General features: G+C 43.3%; 1 protein-coding gene across 3 annotated transcripts in view; it reads right to left on the bottom strand.

Moving 5' to 3' along the window:
• Positions 1-23,321, bottom strand: part of PIEZO2 (piezo type mechanosensitive ion channel component 2) — a 252,316-nt gene that overhangs the window by 117,150 nt on the left and 111,845 nt on the right. For all 3 annotated transcript variants that reach the window (XM_061399951.1, XM_061399953.1, XM_061399952.1), the window contains exon 4: positions 17,548-17,590. In XM_061399951.1, the coding sequence (XP_061255935.1) occupies positions 17,548-17,590 (43 nt within the window). The remainder of the gene's footprint in view (positions 1-17,547; positions 17,591-23,321) is intronic.

Consider the following 23,321-nt stretch of genomic DNA (forward strand, 5'->3'; position numbering starts at 1 on the left):
AAGAAATAGAGGAAAACAACAGAATGGGAAAGACTAGAGATCTCTTCAAGAATATTAGAGATACCAAGGGAACATTTCATGCAAAGATGGGCTTGATAAAGGACAGAAATGGTATGGACCTAACAGAAGCAGAAGATATTAAGAAGAGGTGGCAAGAATACACAGAAGAACTGTACAAAAAAGATCTTCATGACCCAGATAATCACAATGGTGTGATCACTCACCCAGAGCCAGACATCTTGGAATGTGAAGTCAAGTGGGCCTTAGAAAGCATCACTACGAACAAAGCTAGTGGAGGTGATGGAATTCCAGTTGAGCTATTTCAAATCCTGAAAGATGATGCTATGAAAGTGCTCCATTCAATATGCCAGCAAATTTGGAAAACTCAGCAGTGGCCACAGGACTGGAAAAGGTCAGTTTTCACTTTAATCCCAAAGAAAGACAATGCCAAAGAATGCTCAAACTACCACACAATTGCACTCATCTCACACGCTAGTAAAGTAATGCTCAAAATTCTCCAAGCCAGGCTTCAGCAATACATGAACGGTTAACTTCTAGATGTTCAAGCTGGTTTTAGAAAAGGCAGAGGAACCAGAGATCAAATTGCCAACATCCGCTGGATCATGGAAAAAGCAAAAGAGTTCCAGAAAAACATCTATTTCTGCTTTATTGACTATGCCAAAGCCTTTGACTGTGTGGATCACAATAAACTGTGGAAAATTCTGAAAGAGATGGGAATACCAGACCACCTGATCTGCCTCTGAGAAACCTATATGCAGGTCAGGAAGCAACAGTTAGAACTGGACATGGAACAACAGACTGGTTCCGAATAGGAAAAGGAGTACGTCAAGGCTGCATGTTGTCACCCTGCTTATTTAACTTATATGCAGAGTACATCATGAGAAACGCTGGGCTGGAAGAAGCACAAGCTGGAATCAAGACTGCCGGGAGAAATAGCAATAACCTCAGATATGCAGATGACACCACCCTTATGGCAGAAAGTGAAGAGGAACTCAAAAGCCTCTTGATGAAAGTGAAGGAGGAGAGTGAAAAAGTTGGCTTAAAGCTCAACATTTAGAAAACGAAGATTGTGGCATCTGGTCCCATCACTTCATGGGAAATAGATGGGGAAACAGTGGAAACAGCATCAGATTTTACTTTTTGGGGCTCCAAAATCACTGCAGATGGTGATTGCAGCCATGAAATTAAAAGACGCTTACTCCTTGGAAGAAAAGTTATGACCAATCTAGATAGCATCTTGAAAAGCAGAGACATTACTTTGCCAACAAGGTCCGTCTAGTCGAGGCTATGGTTTTCCCAGTGGTCATGTATGGATGTGAGAGTTGGACTGTGAAGGAAGCTGAGTGCTGAAGAATTGATGCTTTTGAACTGTGGTGCTGGAGAAGACTCTTGAGAGTCCCTTGGACTGCAAGAAGATCCAACCAGTCCATTCTAAAGGATGTCAGCTCTGGGTGTTCTTTGGAAGGAATGATGCTAAAGCTGAAACTCCAGTACTTTGGCTACCTCATGCGAAGAGTTGACTCATTGGAAAAGACTCTGATGCTGGGAGGGATTGGGGGCAGGAGGAGAAGGGGACGACAGAGGATGAGATGGCTGGATGGCATCACTGACTCGATGGACATGAGTTTGAGTGAACTCCGGGAGTTGGTGATGGACAGGGAGGCCTGGCATGCTGCAGTTCATGGGGTCACAAACAGTCGGACACGACTGAGAGACTGAACTGAACTGACTGAACTGAAACTTCTATGAACAGAGAAACATGGATGTGATGAGACATCCCTTTACCTCCATAAATAAAACACACATGGTTGTATGAAAGGTTTTAAAAAATAGCAAATTCCTTGCATTTGGGCTAAGAGTAAGAGAAATCAAATAGGAAAACTTCATCCAAACGTATAATACTGTGAACACTTCATCCAGATTTTACAATTACTTATAAAATTTATAATCCAAATCTATAATAAGTAAATCTGATGATTGATTTCATCATAAGAAAACCATAGAGGTTTCACCTACTTTGCAAGTACACCTAACGCGATCAGACAGAGCAAAGGAGGATTCACATCATCAGAACGAGAATTCAGAGATCAAGGAGAGAGGCCAGGAGATGAAAGCCAGGCTGGGCGGGGAAGTATTTCCTGGATGGGGCTGAGGTCGGGGGAGCCGGCAGTCCCTCCTGAGTGGATTTGGGGGATAAATTACTGCAGCTCTTTTGCCGAAAACGAATTGATCATGACATTTTATGAGAAGCACAAACCAAGCCGACTGGCGGGAAAGAGTTCTCTGAGGAACATACCCAGAGTCCCACCCGGCACAGTGGACCCAGGAGCCACTGTTCCTGCACCTCCCCCACTCCCACCGCCCCCAACCTTCACTCTGTACATGGCTCTCAATTTGCAAACAGTGGCTTCGAGTCAACAGCCTCAGCTTTGTGCTCCTAGGTCCCCAAGGAGACACTCGATCACCCACAAACATGAAGAGAGTAAATGAACCCCAACTGCAAAGCAATTACTCCCCAGCCATGAAAGAACGCAGCTCCCAGAAACAGGACTGGGCTGTGGTCCAGCTCAGAGTGGAATCCATCAGCCATGGAGGTGCCAACCTGTTAGCTGGTGCTGTTACCCGAGCTCACAAAGCAGCACATTCAGAGCACTGCCAGCTCACGGGCTCCAGGAACCTCCAGAAGATGACGGTGTGGGCTGCGGACAATGACCAGGTCAGAGTCCACTTGATACCTCCCATGGGGACCATATTATCACTACAGTCTCTATCTTCACTGTCTAGACCAGAGTCAACTGAAGCACATTCATGAGAGAGCTAGTCCTCAGAAATACTGGGAATTAAAGCAAAACATGACCAAAAAAAAAAAAAAAAAACACCTGCCTCTGGTCAAATAAGTGTTAGAAAATCATGACGGTTATTATTATAATAAAGGACTTGAGAAGTTCTGTAGAAAAACAGTAAATTGGAGTTTGTATAAACCTCTGGGCTTCCCAGGTGGCTTAGTGGGTAAAGAACCCACTCACAATGCAGGAGACACAGGAATCATAGGTTCGATCCCAGGGTCAGGAAGGTCCCCCGGAGAAAGGTACAGTAACCCACTCCAGTATTCTTGCCTGGAGAATCCCATGGACAGAGGAGCCTGGTGGACTACAGTCCATATGGTCGCAAAAGAGTCGGACACAACTGAAGCAACTGAGCTCGCGTGCAAATCTCTGCTTCCCAAATTTATCTGAGCACAAACCATTTCTTAACGTTTTATCTAAAATCTACTACATTCTGCTGACCTACTGCTCATGGCACAGGTTTTAGAAAATGCTGAGCTGGAGTCTCCTCAATGGTCTAGATTTTTTATCACAATGAATGAATACTTTGGAAACTGTACTTAGATGTAACTAATACTCATATATTTGGTTTTGAATAAGCCCCTAATAACTACAGTGCCAGCAACACCTGATTTTTTTCCCTCATCCCCTCTCCCAGCTGTCCACCCCCTCTCCCAAATGTCCACTTGCTCTTGGGACAGACTGGAAGAGACCAGAAAGCACACGACAACTCACAAAGCTGCTCATTCAGTCCCAGCACGTGCCCAAGACCATCTGCAGACACCCATCTTCCTATGGGAGGTCTCTACCCAGTGCCTGACCATATCTCCACACGTCTCCCTTCACCACCTCCTCTTCTGAATGACTGTCACTTTACCTCGGGGTGTCCCTTCTGCCAACCAGGCCAAGCTAAACTTCTAGAAGCACAGTTTGGACTTGCTCACTGCACCAGCGATGAGAAAGGCCCATATTCCCAAGCTCACTTACGGGGCCTCTGTATTGCAGACGTGTGTGCCTTGTCTCTTGCTAAGACTTCCTCGAACCTCAAATTCCAGCCGTGCTGGCTGCACATCCAAGGACAGGCAAGTGTTTGTCCCTCTGAGTCAGAGCACGGTCTTCTCCCTCGGACCACAAAGCCCTCCTCACATACACTTCCACGTCATCCTCATCAGTCAAGACTCCCCTCCCTCATCTCCACCGCAAAGCCTATCATCTGTTTCCTTTAGACCCCTAACACTTTATGTTGGTCACTTATTTGTGAATCTCTATATCCAAGAGGACTACATATATATATGTATATATTATATTTGTATGTGTGTATGTGTGTGTGTACATGTGGTACAGTGTGTGCTCTGAATACAGGCTGGCAGAATTAATGCGATCTCCAAATATTTGCTCTTTCTTTCCTATGACAATAGTTTGTGCAAAGCCCTGCTGAAGAATTAGATCAGGTGTCTTCCACAAGTATCTCCATAATTCAGTTCAGGGAAGATAAAGTACAAAGGGCAGGACAGTTACCAGTGTCTGTGGAGCGTCTGAGGACCGGAGGTTGATGAGTAACAATCTCAGTTCTTTGGATGTGAGTTAATGGTCACAATTGGAAACTATAAACCATTAAAAATATATATGCACTTTTTGCATACACCAGAGAAAACATTTCAAGAACAAGAACTATTAATTGTATCCAATGAACATGAAATGGCTTAATTTGGTCAGATTTTTTATTTATTCCAAAAATATTTATTATGCCTCTATTGAGTGCCAGGCCCTCTCCCTGAGCACTGAGTGTTGGTTATGAAAGTGTGTCTTAAACACAGAGATAAATCAGGAAGAGGTGCTGCGGCCAGGTCCTCCTTGCTGGACTCGGACTCTGGTGAAGCATCTGCAAAACCAGAAGGGCTGAAGGGTTTGGAGCAAAGGACTCTCCACCATCACCAAGGAATTGAGCCCAGAAGGAAGTCACAATCTGGTCGCAGGAAGTGGGGCTGGGAGGTGGCCTTTCCATGGTGAGGGTGAGGTATGGACATGAGGTACGGACATGAGGTATGGACGTGACAGGTCACCCTGGACCCACGTGGGGTTTGTGCCTGAGAGAGGTCTTGGCTGGAGGGGCAGAGTGAGAGATTTCTTCTCATGTAGGTTGGCTAAAGTCCATGGAGTAAGTCAGATGGTCCAGGGACTGCACAGAGTATAAATATTTATGGAAGGCTCTGTAAATGAATTGTCGGTGTTCATTTCAGAACATTTAATAACAATTAAAATGTTTTAATAGTGTAATTAATTAATTTATTTTTGGTTGCACTGGGTCTTTGTTGCTGCACGGGTTTTCTCTAGCTGCAGAGATCGGGGGCTAGTCTCTAGTTGTGGTGGCCGGGCTTCTCATTGCCGTGGCTTCTCTTGTTGCAGAGCACAGGCTCTAGGGTGAGTGGACTTCAGTAGTTTTGGCTCCCAGGCTCTAGAGCACAGGTTCAGTAGTTGTGGTGCACAGGCTTAGTTGCTTTGCAGCATGTGGGATCTTCCCAGATCAGGGATTGAAACCACGTCTCCATTGGTAGAATTGGCAGATGGATTCTTATCCACTGAGCCATCAGGGAAGCCCAACAAATTAAATTTTATTTTAAGTAAATCCTGTGTTTGAAATCAGGCTGACCAGGTTATATGAAGAAGCCCTGTTCTAATATATTAAGGAGATTGATGTATACATTTCCCCATAAAATGTTATCCTATATTGCATGACCTTCCGGGCTCAGCTCAATTACATTTTCCGTATAGAAAAGCACAAGCTAAACAACTTAAAACCTCATTTCTCTTCAACAGGCAGACATTTCCTCTCCAAACCAGTTACAGTCACATGATCCTATTTGTGCAGGGTGATTATTCCTCTTGAAAGGGAGTCTAGGAAGCTGGAAGATGGGAAAAAAATTCTTTATCCATCAAGAGGAGAGAAAATGTAGCCATAAAACACTGTGAATCAGTAAGTTAGTGCAAATGTATGTGCAACCTGGATCTACACCAATAAACATGGATGCATCTCACAAACACAATATTGAGAGAAAAAAAAAAAAGAAGTAGCAAGCATACAGAATATTGATCACTTACGGACTCACCTGTAAAGAACTCCATGAAAGCAACAAACATGTTTCTGGACAGAGAGAGGGACACAGTCACCTGTGTTGCAGCGCCTAGGTTCTTAACTTTGAAAGCTGGTTGGCATGCACAAAAGTGTATTTTTAATATTGCATGTTATTTTTTAAAATCAGAAGTGTCACACTGCTCAGAATTCCTCATGTAGAATATATCATGAAAACACAAAGTCGATTACCTGCCTGGGAAAGAAAATGACCAACTGCTGCAGTCTCAGCCATGATTATATTTGGTCAAACTCAATTACCATCCTCCCATCTAAGTCCGGGGAAGCAGTGAGGTTGGGGTGGATGTTCATGGGCAACCCACTTTGCTTTTGTAAGTCTCAGTTTCTCACCAACAAAATGACTTCTCAGGGTCTTCCCAACTGTCAGGTTTCATTGTGACTCAGAAAATTCAAAATAAAGAGACAGGGAAATTGAGAAGGGAATTGAGACTGGGAAAGAGGAAGAGTGTTGGAAATCCAGGTATGGCTGAAAGAAGAAGAGTGTTGGAATTTCAGGTAGGGCTGAAAAGCAGACTTAGGAACAAACACAAACGCTGTTACCTTCAGAAGCTGGAAAAGTACAACCCCATTCATGCCACTCCTTTGGGAGCCAGCCCTTTGGTTCAGAGTTGGTAGGAAGGTCAACTTCAATTGAATTCCAATAAAACAATTAGAAGGCAATTGAGCATTATTTAGATGAATATGAACTACTGAGATGGTTGTACCTGGTCTTCTGGTGGCCTCTGGAGCCCAGGCACTGATGCTTGGTCACCATCTCATAGCAGGGGAGCTGCACAGGGACAGGGATGCCCCAGGCACCCTCCCTGAGTCTCGTCGGGGCCCCACTTCAGCACCAATGCAGACTGGTTCACCTTCTCTTTCCTCCGGGACCCCTCATTTCCCCAGCAGTGTCAACGATTGTGCACAGTCTAGCTCCTGAAATACAACCTTTGTCTCACACTCCCTCCACCAGCCCACCCCATGGTGATCCTCTGATTGGTTTGCACGGCCCTGTGAACAATCAAAACACAGGAGGTAAGAAGAATCTAGTCTAGTCTCTCTGGAGCTGGGTGATTCACTCCAGGAGTTTGAAGGACACAGTCTCAAGGTTCCTTCTGCTTGACCTGAACTGCAAAGATTTTGAGTCAAACCTGCACGTGCATTTCTGTGGTAAAGCAGGCCTCATGTGTCACTGTGACAGACACATAAGCATGGGCCCAGGCACAGCGAGGCGGGCATGGACCTCCAGTCTCCCTCTTCCCTAAGCACCACCCGCAGCTCATGGCTCTCTCAGCTGCAGCCACAACTAACCAGTTTGTAATCAAATAAATGCAGTGGCACCAGCCAGCATTTTCTTTTTCATGAACACAGCAAAGGAAGAGAGGAGTGCACTGCGTGCAGTAAGAGGAGCTGTTGATTTGGAAACTGGATGTATTTGCATTGTATTGGGTTGTGGCATAAAGTGTACAGGTGTAGTCACAATGGAAAAAAAAGCTTCAGACTCACTCTCTAGCACAACTCAGTTCCATCAAACAGATAGGGGGCAGTTGTGCCGAAGACAGATGGAGAAAAAACAGATCCTTCCTCCAAATCTCTTGGAGCTGAATGTATTACAAAGTTCATACTTTTCCAGATCTCAGGAAGGTGCCTCACCAGACTATGTAACCGTGGCAGGAGGCTCGAGGGCAGTGTCCCCTTCCCCAGCACACACACCTCATCCCTTCACACTCAGTGCAATGCTCTCCCCCTGGCTCCCAGGTCAGTTCAGGTCAGGTTTTTGCCACCGAGAAATCAGACTAAAATACCAAGTGTTGAGAGCATACTAGAATTTGAGATTGCAGGTGAAGGTTGAAGATCCATACTCCAGCACATCATAACAAACTAGAAACACTAAGCTCTGAAACAAACCAAAATTGCTCAGGAATAAAATGTTAATCAAACAAATGCAAAAAACTCTGAATTTTCACCTGTCCAAAGATGCACCCTATGCTCAGTAAATCCAAGAAATGAAAATAAAAATTTGTGAAGTAAAAATTATAGTGTCTTGGCCCACACTGTGAACAGAATCACCAAAGCATCTTTCTACATACACTTCTCCGTGCAGCTAAAATGTGATTGAGTTTTCAAGGTTTTTTCAGAAAGCACTTTGAGTAATTTAGGGTTCACTAACTAAAGAGGCTGAAGGCAGAGGACATAATCAAGGGACATATCACATAAATTTGTCCACACAAAGATCTGTAGGCAAAGGTTTAGAGCAGCTTCATTCATAATCACCAATAGCTGAAAACATGCCAAACACCTACCAGCTGCTCCCTGGATAATTTGCAGTGATCTATACAACGGAATACAATTTGCAATGAAAGTAAGGATGCTTTCAACTTATATGGTTGAACCTAAGAAGTATTATGTTAAGTGAAAGAAGCAAGATATGAAAACCACAAACTATGAGTCCATTCACATGACAACCTGGAAAAGGTGAAACCAGAGAAAGAGAACTCTGATCAGTGATTGCTTGGAGCTGGGGGAGGTAAGGGATTGATGACAAAGGGGCAGAAGGAGACTTTCCGGAATGGTGAAGATATTATAAATCTTGAAATGGAGGTGATGACATGGCTGCCTAGGTTGTCAAAGTCATAGAATGAGACACCGAAAAAGGGAGAATTTCCCAGGCTGTAAATTACACCCCAATAAACCTGATGAGGGAGGCACTGGAGAAACACAGAGTGAGTGGCAAGGGTAACTTGAGAGGAAACCCCAAATCTGAGACAATGTAATTGATGGATAAAGAAGCTTTGGTATATGCACAGAATGGAATATTACTTAGGCATAAAAAAGGAGTGAATCTGAGTCAGTTCTACTGAGGTAGATGAACTTAGAGCCTATTATAGAGTGAAGTAAGTCTGAAAGAGAAAAACAGATATCATGTACCAGCGCTTATATATGGAATCTAGAAAGATAGTACTGATGAACCTATCTGCAGGGAAGCAGTAGAGACACAGACACAGAGAACAGACTGACGAGCACACTGGGGGATGGAGAGGGTGGGAAAAAATTGAGAGAGTAGCACTGAAACATATATACACCACCATAAGTAAAACAGATAGCCAAAGGGGATTTGCTGTATAGCACAGGGAGCTCGACCCAGAGCTCTGTGACACTCTGGATGGGTGGGATGGGGTGGGAAGTGGGAGGGAGGGGACATATGTATATCTATGGCTGATTCTTGTTGATATATGGCAGAAACCATCACAATATTGTAAAGCAATTATCCTCCAATTAGAAACAAATAATTAAAAAATAAATAAAGGGCAGGAAAACCTAATAAGTACTTGATACAAATGTCCTGTATAAACCATCTGCATCTATAAATGTGTAACTGTTGAAAATGTACTGAATGGCAGAGAGGGTCCCAGGAAGGAAGGTGGTCCCCAAGGTCCCTGAATCTCTCTCCTCAGTATTTCCATGGAGCTGCTCCTTGGCCATTTCTCCCAGGGGACTTTCCCATGCAAACAATTTATGGCAGGGATAAAATTAACCACGTGGGTGTGGAGGAGACAGTTTCTTCTGCAAATCCCTGTGCTTGAAATTCTGGGAAATTATGTTTTAACAGTTCAAGGCCTATCACAAAATCGCTGATTTATGAGATTGGAGCTAGGTTATTGGGAGACTTTCTTCTAAACACAGATTCATTATTTTTATAAATAAGCAAATAAAATAAACACTTCTAGAGTGAGCAGTGGCCACTGAGGTTTGCATGCCTGCAAATCTGAACAGTGCACGTTTCTGTCCTGTTCTTGGGAAGTGGAAGAGATTAAGAGCCCCAAGGATGCTCAGGAAGTTCCTGCTTCCTCGGGTCCTCAGGTCCCGTCTCAGGACCCTCCTTGTGCAAACACTGACCCCCAGGATCCACCACCACGAAAGCAGCCGCCCACACTGGGTCCGTATGCTCTGGCCCCTGATGATGATGAACACAAGGCTGTCCCTGTTAACCTTGAGCACTGGGGAGTCCACTGAGAGTGGGTCAGCAGTTCAGGACAGGGTGTTTCTTACCCATCTTTTCCACTCTCTCCACGCCCGCCCCCCACCCAGGTCTACATGTATAAATGCTCCTTTCCTGACTTACATGAGAAATCATCATTTTTTTACAGTAAGTTCTTATAGTGGCACTGAATGTTTCCATAAGGGCTGGAATGAAGTTCTCATCCTCCCAGGGCAGCTGAACGAGCCCTTCAGCGAAGTGCCTGCTATGCTCTGGGCCCTGCCCGGCCCGGGAGCGTCCTCCAGCACACGGCATCTTATGTCCCACGTGTTTGGGTTCCACAATCCAGGCCCCTCCTTACCGACAGGGAATTGCCTGAAGGAGAGCTGAGTCTGGCCTGAGCGCCCACCTGGTTCCTCCTCCCCTACCTGGGCCTCAGCCAGCTATTGTTTGTCCAGAGAGAATGTGTGTCCAGAAACCTGGGGCTCCCCTGGCTTGTCCAGCAGAGAACACCCGGACCTGGTGGGGCAGCTCCATCCTACTACAGAGCCCCCACGGAACTGGGCTGGGTGGTACTGTGGTTACACAGCGGGCAGCCTCCGGCCTGAGTGGGACTGGGGACGTGGGGCCTGACTCAGGCGGTCAGAGTAGGAAGCACCCCTGGGACCCCACGGTGGGGGCAGCACTTCCTCAGACCCCGTGCCTGGCAACAGAGGGAGTGGGCTTTGTTTCTGTTTGTCTGCTTTGGTTTTATTTTTTTCCCTAAAAGTCACTTAGGCAACGTGTGGATAAGGACATGCAGCCCTCCAGGGGTGCAGGGGGGCAGTGAGGGGATAGACACTGACCACTAAGCCCCTCAGCCCAGGGACCCCACCGTCAGTGAAGAGTCAACCAGAACAGCATCTCTGCCATCTTCCTTTGGACCTTATGCTCCTCTTTCTGGAATGTGCTGGAGTCTACCGCTCTGAGGGTAAAACCAGTGCTGCACTCAGATGCCTGAGGACTGGGCCCCGCTGCCCCACAGCACAGCGCACGTCCATCAGCGTCCCAGCGGGAGACACCAGCGCGTCCACAGAAACACGCTCACTCCAGGATGAAAGCAGTGACCTGCCTGGACTCCTCAGTCAGTATATCTCACCAGTCAGAGCAAAGAGTGGACATTTCAAACCTACCCACTTCTTTCGAGGACCGGGTGAGACAACCTTCCCTCTGTGTGGGGCAGGCGGGTCAGGACGGCCACGTGAGGGTACCCCAGGCTGCTCTGCCTGTTCCCACCTGGTGATTACAATCCCTGGGCTGCTGGCTTGCTCACTGACCAGCGTTTTCACTTGCTCTCTGGATGACAGGACCCCAGGCCACTTCTCCATCCCCAGGAAGAGTGAGGTGGGCATCAACCTCAGTAGTGACCACAGGAAGGGTGTGGAAGGGGGACTTGGACATCAGAGCCTCTCAGAGGCAGAAGGGAGTCCGTCATGGGTGAGGCAGTGGGTACAGGATGGTCTGGGGAGGGCAGGGTAAGAGATTAATACACCGGCCTCAGACGAGTGGGGTCCTGCCTGACCACAGCTTCCCGAGCCCCCTTGGCACCAAGGGATGTGATCAACTGAGGTGCCATGAGCGCTCCTGTTGTGTGATAAGACCTTCAGAGGTCCGCAAGGCTTAGGGAAGAGGAGGCACAGGCTTCACAAGGCGAAAGACTTAATGCCACCTGGTCCTGCATAAAGAAGTCACTTAGTCCTCTGAATCCTCATTTACACATCACTGAGTGAATGAAACCACTAGACTCTGGAAGGTGTGCGACACCGTCACGTTTGCTACTTCCAAGATTTCGTGTACGTTTAGAAGTCTGTGTGGCTGTGAGCATGTAGAGATAAGTCGGGGGAAAAAAGAAGAGCCAGGAGGAACTGTTTCCACTTTGTTCACCGTGGGTGATGGGGTTTCTGAGGATTCTGATGTAAAACCCACACAGCTCCTCTGAAATCTGCCTCATACAAACTGTCGCTTCATGAAAGCAACAATGCTCGGTCGCGAGCTGAGGTGTTTACCTGGCTGGGCTGCAGGAAATAAATTTCACTGCAGTTACAGCTATGAAAGAGCTAATTTCAGGATCTCACGATGCAGAGCAAATGAGAAATCTGAACTGAGGCTTGGGAGTATCTGCTAGCATGATTCCCCAAAACATTCCATTCTACAGACTCAACATCCAGATTTTACCTCCGTATCAAACAGCGTGAACTTCCTATTATTCACAGTGCTGTCTGCACCAAGGTTTGAAAAAGCTTTCAGAGATCTATTACACAGTTCATTTGCTCATGTCATTAATGAAATATAAAACGTTCTGGCTTGGTACCTCACATTTTGTACAGAACAAGGTGCCAAGCTTACCACCTGGGAATTTGGGATTTCAGTTCATGAATGCACCATTCTCCACAGGACCTGATCTTTATCACTCATTCATTCAGAGACTGTTTATATTAAGTCCTAGGGACCTGACTTAGTGAAGTTGGAGATTACAAATCAGAAAATCTTTCCTTCCAGACATATTTTGAAGGAAAAAGGAGGAAGGATTACATCTTTTTTTTTTTCTAGAAGAAAAATAGATCTGTTCACCAAATACTTACTAAATGATGTCATTGTACTTGAATTAAAAAAAAGTTCCTTTCCAAGTTGGAAGTCAAAGTTAGGTAAAGCTCTCAGCCTAAGAAATGGATATCACCTACTTTTATTATACACACACAAACAATACACACACATATATACTCATGCACACACAGACACACACACATGTGTGCATATATTAATCATAGCTTTTACTTTCCATTTCGAGTATAACCAAGGTATTTCAGCCGATCAAAGAAAACAGCAAAATTGATCAGCTGCATGAGTAAAGTCCAATGAAATGGATTATATGATATCATAGGATATAAAAGTCTCAAACATAAGATCTAACTTTTCTTTCAATTGTATGGGAGTTAGTGACACACGTTATGGACTGAATGTTTTCGTTCTCTCAAAATTCACCTACTGAAATTCTAACCCCTCAATGAGATGGTATTAAAATATGAGGGTCTTTGGGAAGTGATCAGCTCATGAGTGTTGAGACCCAGTGAATGGGACTAGTGCTCTCATAAAATGCTTGTTTCTGAAACATTTATTAAATGCCTATCACTGGACAACCCTTGGGCTGGCACTAGCAGGTGTAAAATGACAAGACATACACCTCAGCAGCAAGGGTCTAGAATGACGCACAGTAAGTCCACACAAGATCATGAACACACTTGGTGGCTTCGTGACAGGAGGTGTTGGAAGACAGAGGAGGGAGCCTGAGGGTGGTGGCTGTGGACCTGGGGAGGTTTGGGAGGAGGTGGGGTTGTTGGGTACCAGCAGCTGCCATGTCCTGAAGAAACCGCAGGCAGGAAAGCAGGAAAACAATGAAACAGTTTACAGACATCTGCTAAGCTCCCGGACGCTGCTGCCATGGAATCAGGTCCTCACGTGTCTCCCTCTATCTGGTCTTTTAGTTTGCTCACCAGGACGTATCTCATGGCAATATTACTACAAGGGCAGGCTCATTCCCTAGGTTCCCTCCTTCCTCCCCATCACAGAATGTACAGCAGAGGACAACTTGGCTTTCTTTTTCTTGGAGAAAGCTTTGAGGTTTGGCTGACTCAGTCACTTTTTTTTTTTTTTTTAACATGTGACCACTTAGAAATACTGTTAGCAAACAGACTGACGGGCAAACTTTAAAGGACACAGTACTAAAAGGATCAATATCGCTCACAATGGCTCTAAAGGGCCAGACAGCTTCATTTAGGATATAATTGGAATTCCCTTGAAGAGAAAGACGGTGTTAAAATTGAGAAGAAATCAAGCAAGGCCATGTTTAACAGCACTGCATGACACAGTCTTTGCAACTGGCAATGCACAATAACCCCATCTATCAATATCTATTCTGTATTTCAAGACACTTGATGCAAGGCAGAGACAACTCCTGCCCTTACAGGAGAAAACATGTGACAACACAGGAAAACAAAGGGTGATGTTTTAAGATAACATCTAAAACTGGGGATGTGCACCAAACTTAGCCTACAGTTCAAAAATACAGCTTTCACTCAATATATCCCTTAATAATATTTTAATGTATACATCTTTTCAGAAGCATACGCATTTAGAGAGGCATTACGATATGCAAATTTTACTCCCTGACTTTCTTCAAAATATTCATAAAATAAGAACAGTCGATAAGACTTAAGACTAAAGACAATGTTCCCAGAGCTACAGGGATAGGAAATATAAACAACACAAAAGCAAAAAAAGCTATAATTCAAGCATTCAGTGTGGCTGGATGTAGAAAGCCAGGCAGACCTTCTCTTGAACGCAGGTCAATGCGTGTGGCTACAGCTCTCTGGGTAGCTGCTTGGTTTTCTTTAGGTTTATTTACCTGTGAGATGGGGTCACAAAGTCTGGCCAGTAGCCAGTCCTGCCAACTTCCTGTTTTTTTAAATAAAGTTTTATTGGGACAAAGCATGCTCATTGCCTTCTGCTACCACAGAAACTGTATGGCCTATGGAACCTGAAATGTGGCCTCTCCCTCTTTAGAAAAATGTTTGCTAATCCTTGGTCTGTGGGGCTGCTGCACAGACTGAAAATGATGTGACACAGTCCTTGATACATGGCAATTGTTTTCATTACATCATTATTCAAGTAGGCAAAAGGTTAAGGTCACACAAACTAGAAAGAAAGTGTTTCAATTGCCGAATCCTGCAGATCAATGAATCCTTAGCCATTTAAGAAGAAGCTCTTTCTCTTAGAGTTCCACTCAGGAGATGGCAAAGAACCTCAGCCTGAGCTCCACTCTATGGAAAAATGACACAGGATTAACGCAGATTAGAAGGACACCAAGTTACCATTTCTCACCCATCAGGCTGGCAAAAAAACCTCGAGTATGACAGCACGTTATGTTGGTGAGGCTCTGGGGAAATAATTGCCGAAACTGCTGCCAAAATTTTAGGGAAACTTGGCAATGTTCATCAAAATTCCACAAAAATTTACTCTTTGATTGTACTCAGGAATCTATCCCTAGAATACCTGGCAAAAATACAGATGTGCACAAGGTCGTTCATTACAAGAGCCAAAGGCTGGAAAATACCCAGATGGCCACCCTCAGGACAGATGGTGGATGCCAGGTCCAAAATCCTGGATGGTCTTGGTACCTCCTGCTGTGCTAGAAGGACAGAAATGAGAAAAGACCAGGCAGCCATTGACAAAGGACAAGAAGTCACCATGAAGCTGTCCCCAGCAGCCAAAGAGGAGCGATTTGAGTTTATGTGAATCAGAGGGTAGACTGACAAGGTAAACAAAGCCACAGACAGACACTTCAGACAAGACAGCGGTGCTGCAAGACAGAGGAGCTGGTTTCCTCAGAAGCTAGTGACAGGAAGAGAAACCCAATGAAGTTAGGAAAGACTCGGGGGACACAATCTCAATACAGAGGGGGAGATGTGGCAACAGAACAGAATCAGTGGTGACAGTGGAAACTGGTCACACAGTGGTGACCATTTCATGACGTATAAAAATATCAAATCAATATGTCATACACCTAAAGCTAATATAATATTGTATGTTAATTATAACTCAATAAAAATTTTTTTTACTTTTTAAAGTTGAAAAAAATTTAATAGTAAGTGTGGGCTTTAGGAGCATGCTAATTCAACCAGTGTCTATTAGATGACACTTTTGAGATGATCAGGAAGTGTATGCACTGATTGGTATTAGATGGTGCTAAGAACTGGCTGGTACTTGTATTCAATACCAGTGTGGCATCATGATTCTGCAAGAGAACATCCATTTTTTCACAGACATACACTGACTTAGGTAGGGATGATGACACAGTATCTGAGGTTCTCTTTACAATATTTCAGTCCCATCCAACCCTAAAAATGGACAAAGCAAGTATAGCAATGTCTTCCTGAAGCCAGGAGAAAAATAACTGATGTTCAATTTGCTATCTTCTCTCCTTGACAAGACTTTGGGTCTTGAAAGACTCCTGTAAGTTTACAATAAACCTTGGTTTAGGGATAGAGTGAACAAACAAGCGGGCTTCCCTTGTGGCCCAGTGGTACCCGCCTGCCAATGCAAGAGATGTGGGTTCGATCCCTGGGTCAAGAAGATCCCCTGGAGAAGGGAATGGCTACCCACTCCAACATTCTTTCCTGGGAAATCCCATGGACAGAGGAGTCTGGCAGGCTATGGTCCATGGGGTCGCAAAGAGTCAGACACAACTTAAAGACTAAAACAAAAACAACAGCTTCTTTGGTTATCTTTGACATTTGTCGATACACAAAAGAAGAATCAAGAGAAAGATGCTTTGGGGAAGGTCTCACACACACGAAGCTGCATGTGATTTTTCAGCCTGAAAGCTTGTCCACCAGATCTGCCTGCCCCAAACCAACTTCATCCAATAACCTCAAGGACCAACCACGAGAACTCACTGAGAGATCGATGGTGATGGTGCTGATGGCATTGACAAGCAGGCAGAGAAATAAACAGACTTTTGAGTCAATTACAAATGGTAACAGAAATGCCATCACAGTCAGCCTGGTGATGAGGTATCTGTTCTTACTCACTACTGGAGAAATAATGCATTTTAAGGTATTTAATTTTCTTTTCATATGCTCTAAGCACTCCATCAGCTTGATTGATACACATAAAGACACATTTTGAAAAATGAGTAATACTCTCCTGTTAAATGTAATGAAATAGTAGCACATTGTAAGCTGTACTCTCCAAAATTCAACTCTTGATTTCATGTGGTGTTTGGAAAGCTAGAGGGCTGTTGACATTCTAATCACTGGACACCATGGCTTTACCTCCTCAAGGCACAGGATTTACATTTAAGTTTTAAGCTAAACATTTTATTCAGAAGTCTTCTGAATGCAAAAATGCTATTATGCTGAAAAGAATCTACCTTTAGAGTAAAAAAATTTTTAATTACTTTTCTGTCTCAATAGCTGTTCCGATGCTGCAAGTTCACTGTGAGATGTTAAATTGTCCGTATGGTGTCATTAGGGCTATACTGAGCCTATCTGCACATTTTCTGATGTTATCATGAGTCAACTTTTTTTCTTTTCAGGACATGCTGGTGCAGAAATGCTTTTAGCTAAGAGTGACATGATCTCAGCCTTTCACTTGGAGCAGATAAGATCAGATAATTTTAATAATTGGGAAGATATCAATATAAATATAAATTTCTCTGTACTAAACCTATAGAACTGAATATAACATATGACATCAGGAAGCAATAAGAAAGTCAACTCTCTTCTCTGCAATGCCCTAATTCTACAACTTATCTTTCACACTGGTTCATAGTAGAAGAAGCATTTTCACATAAATTGCCCTATTTAATCATCAAATTCAATCTGTGTGCAGGCAAGGATGGTATAAATCAAAGGTTTACTTTACAAGGAAACTGAGGCTCAAAAATGACAACTTACTCAAGGGCACAGTCACTGAAGTAGTGGTGGTGAGATCACCAATGGATAATCAGTGAACTGCTGGAATAAACAGGTCATGAGTAACCAAGCCCAGCTCACCTTTCGAAGCCAATTTGTCGGAAAGTCTTCTCCCAGGTTGAGCCTGCAATGGGAGGAAGGGACACAATTAATGCACATCAAAGACTCAGTTCTGTCCAGATTTATACAACCTAATAGAGATTTGCTTGTACTGATACATGTAAGTGGGGTGACTGTCTTCCCTCTCAGAGACCAGTCTGGGTGAGCACCCCCTGCCATGGACAACACCCATGCCTTCCACTGCTGACACGGCTGCCCATTAATCATCCTCTCAAAGTCTACAGGTGTCCTGAGCAGAAAAATGAGTAACACTCTCCTGTTAAAAATAATGAAATAGTAGCACATTATAAGCTGTACTCTCCAAAATTCAACTTTTAACTTCATGTGGCATTTGGAAAGCTGGAGGACACTCTGATGTTCCAATTCACTGGCCATCATGCCTTTACCTCCTCAATACTGAAGCATGGGATTTATGTTTATTTTTAAAGCTAAACATTTTAATCAGAAGTCTTCTGAATGCAAAAGTGCTGTTTCCAATGACATGATCTGAAGGGTATCCAAGTCCCCAAAAGAAAAGCTGGGTATAAAAATGATTTTCTGTTATTTTTTCATGTTTCTCCTTACACTATAAGCGTGACTATTTTCTGAGTACTTTATATAAAGAAAATGCTCATTTTAATCAAAGACCATGTTAATAAAAGTCTGCATTTATAAGAGTTCAGGGTTCTGCTAAAGAAAATCAACCCTGAATATTCTTTGGAAGGACTGATGCTGAAGCTGAAGCTCCAACACTTTGGTCACCTGATGCAAAAAGCCAACTCATTGGAAAATATCTTGATGCTGGGAAAGACTGAGGGTGAAGGAGAAGGGGATGACAGAGGATGAGATGGTTGGATGGCATCACTGACTCAATGGACACGAGTTTGAGCAAACTCTGGGAGGTGGTGAAGGACAGGGAAGCCCAGCGTGCTGCAGTCCATGGGGTCACAAAGAATCAGACACAAATTAGCAGCTGAAGAACAACAGGGGTTCTGCTCAGCCACACTGTCACATTTTCCCAATGCATTGTCTGGGGCAACAATAACTTGACTTCAGTAACTGTTCAAGTTATCACCTCTGCTCGCCTCCCAGACCTAAATCCATGAGCTGTGTCATGTACTAGTTGCTTTAATAATCACAGAAGATAATCACCACCTTTCCATACAATTTGGTCCTGCAAATAGGAAGTGGAATGTTCAGCACTGGGTCTCCAGAGGCAGCTAAGAAGTTACACTGCTTCTTTTCCTCAAGTCTAAATAAACCAAGAGGGCATTTAGGTTTCTTTCTAGAGAACTCTCCCCCCAGCACTTTATTCTCAGGTGGCCACTCAGTGCCTCCAGGGCATTAGACAGGATGGTTTCCAAGCTAGTCTAAGTGGGTATCTCACTAAGGGACTTGAGTTCATACTACTTCATTATGATAGAGCATTTTCAATAACTGCTATAAATGTTGCAGGATAAATTTGGGATCTGAACTATACACACCTGCATCCACACACAAATTTAAAGCAGATTCAGATTTATCTCCTCAGATGAAGTTACTCTTGCCCAAGTGAATTCCAACAGACTTTGCTGAGTAGGAGGAAAGCCGTGGAATTTTCGTTAAGCAGTCCAGGAATTTCTCATGGCCTGGGGGAGTGGGCCCCATAAGAATGTCATGTGTCCTGTGGGTCACATGCTAGACAGTGGAGATTCCAGGCTCAGGAATTCTTGGACGACAGTTATCCCGCCCTTAAGATGCTAGCCATTAAGATGCTGGTCAAAAATTATAACCTGAATCAGAAACCACGCTGAATTTCAGGGGAGCTGGCAACAGCCCGGCCGAGACTCAGGTGGGAGAGATGAAGAACCTTGTGCCAAGTGAGAAGCAGACAGTCTGTGCTGGACCCAGTGGGGAGGGTCGCAGTGGGAGCCAGGGTAGGGAGGCATTCAAATGCTATTCTCCTTGACTTTCCTTGCTTTCATTGAGAAACAAGCCACCTTTAAAATTTTTCCACATTTCCATTTTTCCCCCTAGGTAGTCTCTGCATTCCTATATTGATTTTTTAAAAATAGACTCAATTTATTATCAAAGTAAAATAAAAATAAGTGACTTTGCTCTATTGTACTATCAGGCTTTTAAAACATGGCAATTTAAGTAAGAAATAAGTTTCATATTTCTGAGAGAAATAAACTTATTCAAAAGGTTAGAATAAGGTAAAAGTTTTGGGGACAAGACTTCTAGTGCTCCTTAAAATAAACATTATTAACCCACTCAACCAAGCACAGTGGAGATGGGGGAGCACACTTTTCTTCATCACTAGAAGTCAACTTAATTAGTAATTTGAGCATCCTACATACCATAGACACTCATCATTGTCTGCTGGTGATCCCCTACTAAGCACCTTAATATGTTAGGTATGGGACTGAATATATGAAAATATGGTTTTTGCCCTCAAATACCACATACTCCAGAGGTTTGGGCTTTTGTGTCTTTTGTGAGCACAGTCACGAGGGAACGAGAAACACACAATAAATGGAACAGACGTGTCCAGATCCTTTGGCACCAAGCATATTTTTGACAGCCCATTATTCAGTTGCTGGGGAATTCTTTTAAAGCCATTCCCCGTGTTTTACATGGTAAAGTAATATTATTCTCCTATGCCAGAAAAGTCCAACACGGAGAGAAAAGTAGGAAAAACAAAGTCGCTGGCAGACTGCCTTGAGTCAACACTTTTAAAAATGAGATTTAGAATATGGAGCAGTCTAGAACACGTTACCATCTTCAGGTGAAAGCAAAGGACAGCAAAAACAACAGGAAAGGAAAATACAGCAGAGATATGGATACAGTTCACAAGAGGGGGTGTTCCTATCCAATTTAGATGAAGTAGTTAGAAATAATGCATTGCAGTTCTTCACTTGTAAAAACTGGTTACCAAAGGGGAAAGGTGAGAGGGGAGGGATGCATTAGGAGTTTGGGATGAACATATACAAACTACTGTATATAGAATAGACAACCAGCAAGGACCTGCTATATATATAGCACAGGGAACTCTGCTCAATATTCTGTAATAACCTGTAAGAGAAAAGAATCGGAAAGAGTATCTGCATATATGCCTATAATGAATCACTTTCCTGTGTACTTGAAACTAACACAACATTGTAAATCAACTATAACTCAATTTTTAAAAACCCATCAGGTTACACTCACACCTCATTAGGTACCAACTTCATACATATTAGTTCATTTAATCCGTGAGGTCAGTACCACTAACTCCCTGCTTTCAGGTGATCAGCTGAGGGGGGCAGACCCCAGATCCAGCACCATATTTATCTCCCTCCCTCACTGCTCTGTCCGGCATGGGGTTCTGTCCTCGTCTCTCCTTCCTTCTTCCTTTTCCTCTCCTTTTTGTCCTTCCTAGCATTTGTCTCTTGCCACAATCTGGCTACAATGTGAGATTCCAAATGTTTTATTTTTAGCTCCATAAAGTTTTGTGTGTCTGGTTATTAACTTGAGAAGCATGAAGTGTCTACAGCAGACGTTCTACAGCATCCAGCCCTCCTCCATCAGCGGGACCAGTGAGCTACTCCTGCGGGAATTTTGTTAGACACGCAGGACGCCCCGCAGGAGCTCAGTCCACACAAAAACACTGAGACTCGTACCCCAGACACGTGGAGTAGGGCTGCTTGTTCTTTATTTTGTCTGATTTTTCTGCAGTAGTGGTTGAAAACTGAGGGACTTTGCCTGCTACTTGAAACCAGACAGCTGAGTTCTCCCAGCCCTGCCTCTGGTCTGTATTTTTTTTTTTTTAAACAAATTACCCTGGGGTCTTTACAACACTAGGGGGTTTTCCAAAGCTCCCATTCAGTTTTTAATTTCATTTTTTCATAAACGTTATTCAAAAGTGTAAAAATTTCTATCTTTATGTTGTAGATTAGTTACTCACTTTGTTATGTTTCCCCACTGATTACTTTTATCAATCATTTAACATCAACTTGTTACTCAATCTCTAACACAAAAAATGTAACTTGGTTTTTCCTATAAGTTTCAAAATGCAATTAGAAAACTGGTGGTCAAACAAGGCACCGATTTTCTCCTAATTGAATAGTCCTACACCAAGTATGTCCCAGACGTTAACAGCCGCTTGAACTTGGACCTGCACCTCTGCTTTTTTCAAAATAATTAGCAGAAAAGGACTAATAATTCATGGAAGTGGTAGATTTTTTGCCAGCATATTCCTATAAAAATGGAGGCATTTTCATATATCATAAGAACTGCCAGACAGCTGAACATGGGACCTGGCACAGAAATTGGTGACAGAACACTCAAATACCAGGAAATTATATCACTTATGAGTTTTCTTCATTGACATTATTTTTAACTCTTTAAAGGAAAAGTTTTCCCTATCCAATCAAAGAATCAAGATTCTACCACACATTGAACACTGGACAGGATGTGAAATTCTAAGAGGAAAATGGAATCTTCTCAGTTGATTAGGAGTGACATTTTACTCTGCAAGTGTGAAGAGGTTCTTGTGTTGAATTGTGCCTGAGCTCCATCAAACCACAGAAATGGAAGCTCCGATGGGTGGTGTGTACACACGTGATGCACTTTTCGCAGACAAGGAGCAACTTCAGCTTTTTGGATGAAATGGTGAGGTCTGCAAAATTTTCTGAGTCCTAATTTCCAGAAGATATTTATCATTAGGGGATTAAAAGTAACTGTAAAAGATAAGGATAAGGAAAAAAATTCTTTACCACTCCTTAATTAACACTTTTTAAAAATATTAAATGACCTATACAGGTATAGTTTTTAAAGATCATTTTTGCCTTTACCTAATACTCTTGCTTTGTAATGTCCATTACTCCCTGCTCTGACCTTTAGTATCTATATGACACTGCTTTAGTCATAATGTAACTCTTTCCATGTCAATAAATATGGGCCCGTGATCAATTTAATGTACATAGAGTGTTACATAATTTAATAAACTGAGAATTCCTTATCAATTTCTGGTGCTATATAAATTATACCTACATTTTTGCTATTACATATAACAATGTTTTGAACACCTCTTACATATATCTTTGAACATCTATTCAGTTATTTAAGATAAATTTCTCAAAGTAGACCTATTGCACTGTATGCATTGCATACATATACATATGCATATGTATCATATGATACATATGATGTATCATATGTAAAATTTTGGTTAACGCTATAAAAGTTTTTACCCTCAAATTTTATTCAAATATATATACTTGACTGAATTGTTTTATGGATCTTTTTATCTCTAATAAGACATTTTCTTTGAATTTATATTTTCAGAAATAAGAACAAATTGAACAAACATTCTTAGGTTTGTACACATGTCAGTATTTTCTTTTGTGAACTTTCTTTTGCTGAGTTCGCTGTGCAGCCTCAGGGATGGGGTCTCAGGTCTTTGCAGTCCAGGGTCACATGCAGGGGAGGGAGGCAGGCTGCACACTCCCAGGTGTCTCATCTGGGCATCCCCATCAGGCCTCACTTCTGGTTCCCAGTAATGATCTGATCCACCCTTTAACACTCTCAGAAGTCAGGATCTTTTCTTTTTTGCTTTTGGGCTTCCCAGATGGTGCTAGTGGTCAAGAACTCACCTGCCAACACAGGATAGATCCCTGGGTGGGGAAGATACCCTGGAGAAGGAAATGGTAACCCACTGCAGTATACTTGCCTGGAGAATCCCATGGACAGAGGAGCCTGGCGAGCTACGGTCCATAGGGTTGCACAGAGTTGAA

The sequence above is a fragment of the Bos javanicus genome, chromosome 24 (genome assembly GCF_032452875.1).
Source record: "Bos javanicus breed banteng chromosome 24, ARS-OSU_banteng_1.0, whole genome shotgun sequence".
NCBI classification, from domain to species: domain Eukaryota; kingdom Metazoa; phylum Chordata; class Mammalia; order Artiodactyla; family Bovidae; genus Bos; species Bos javanicus.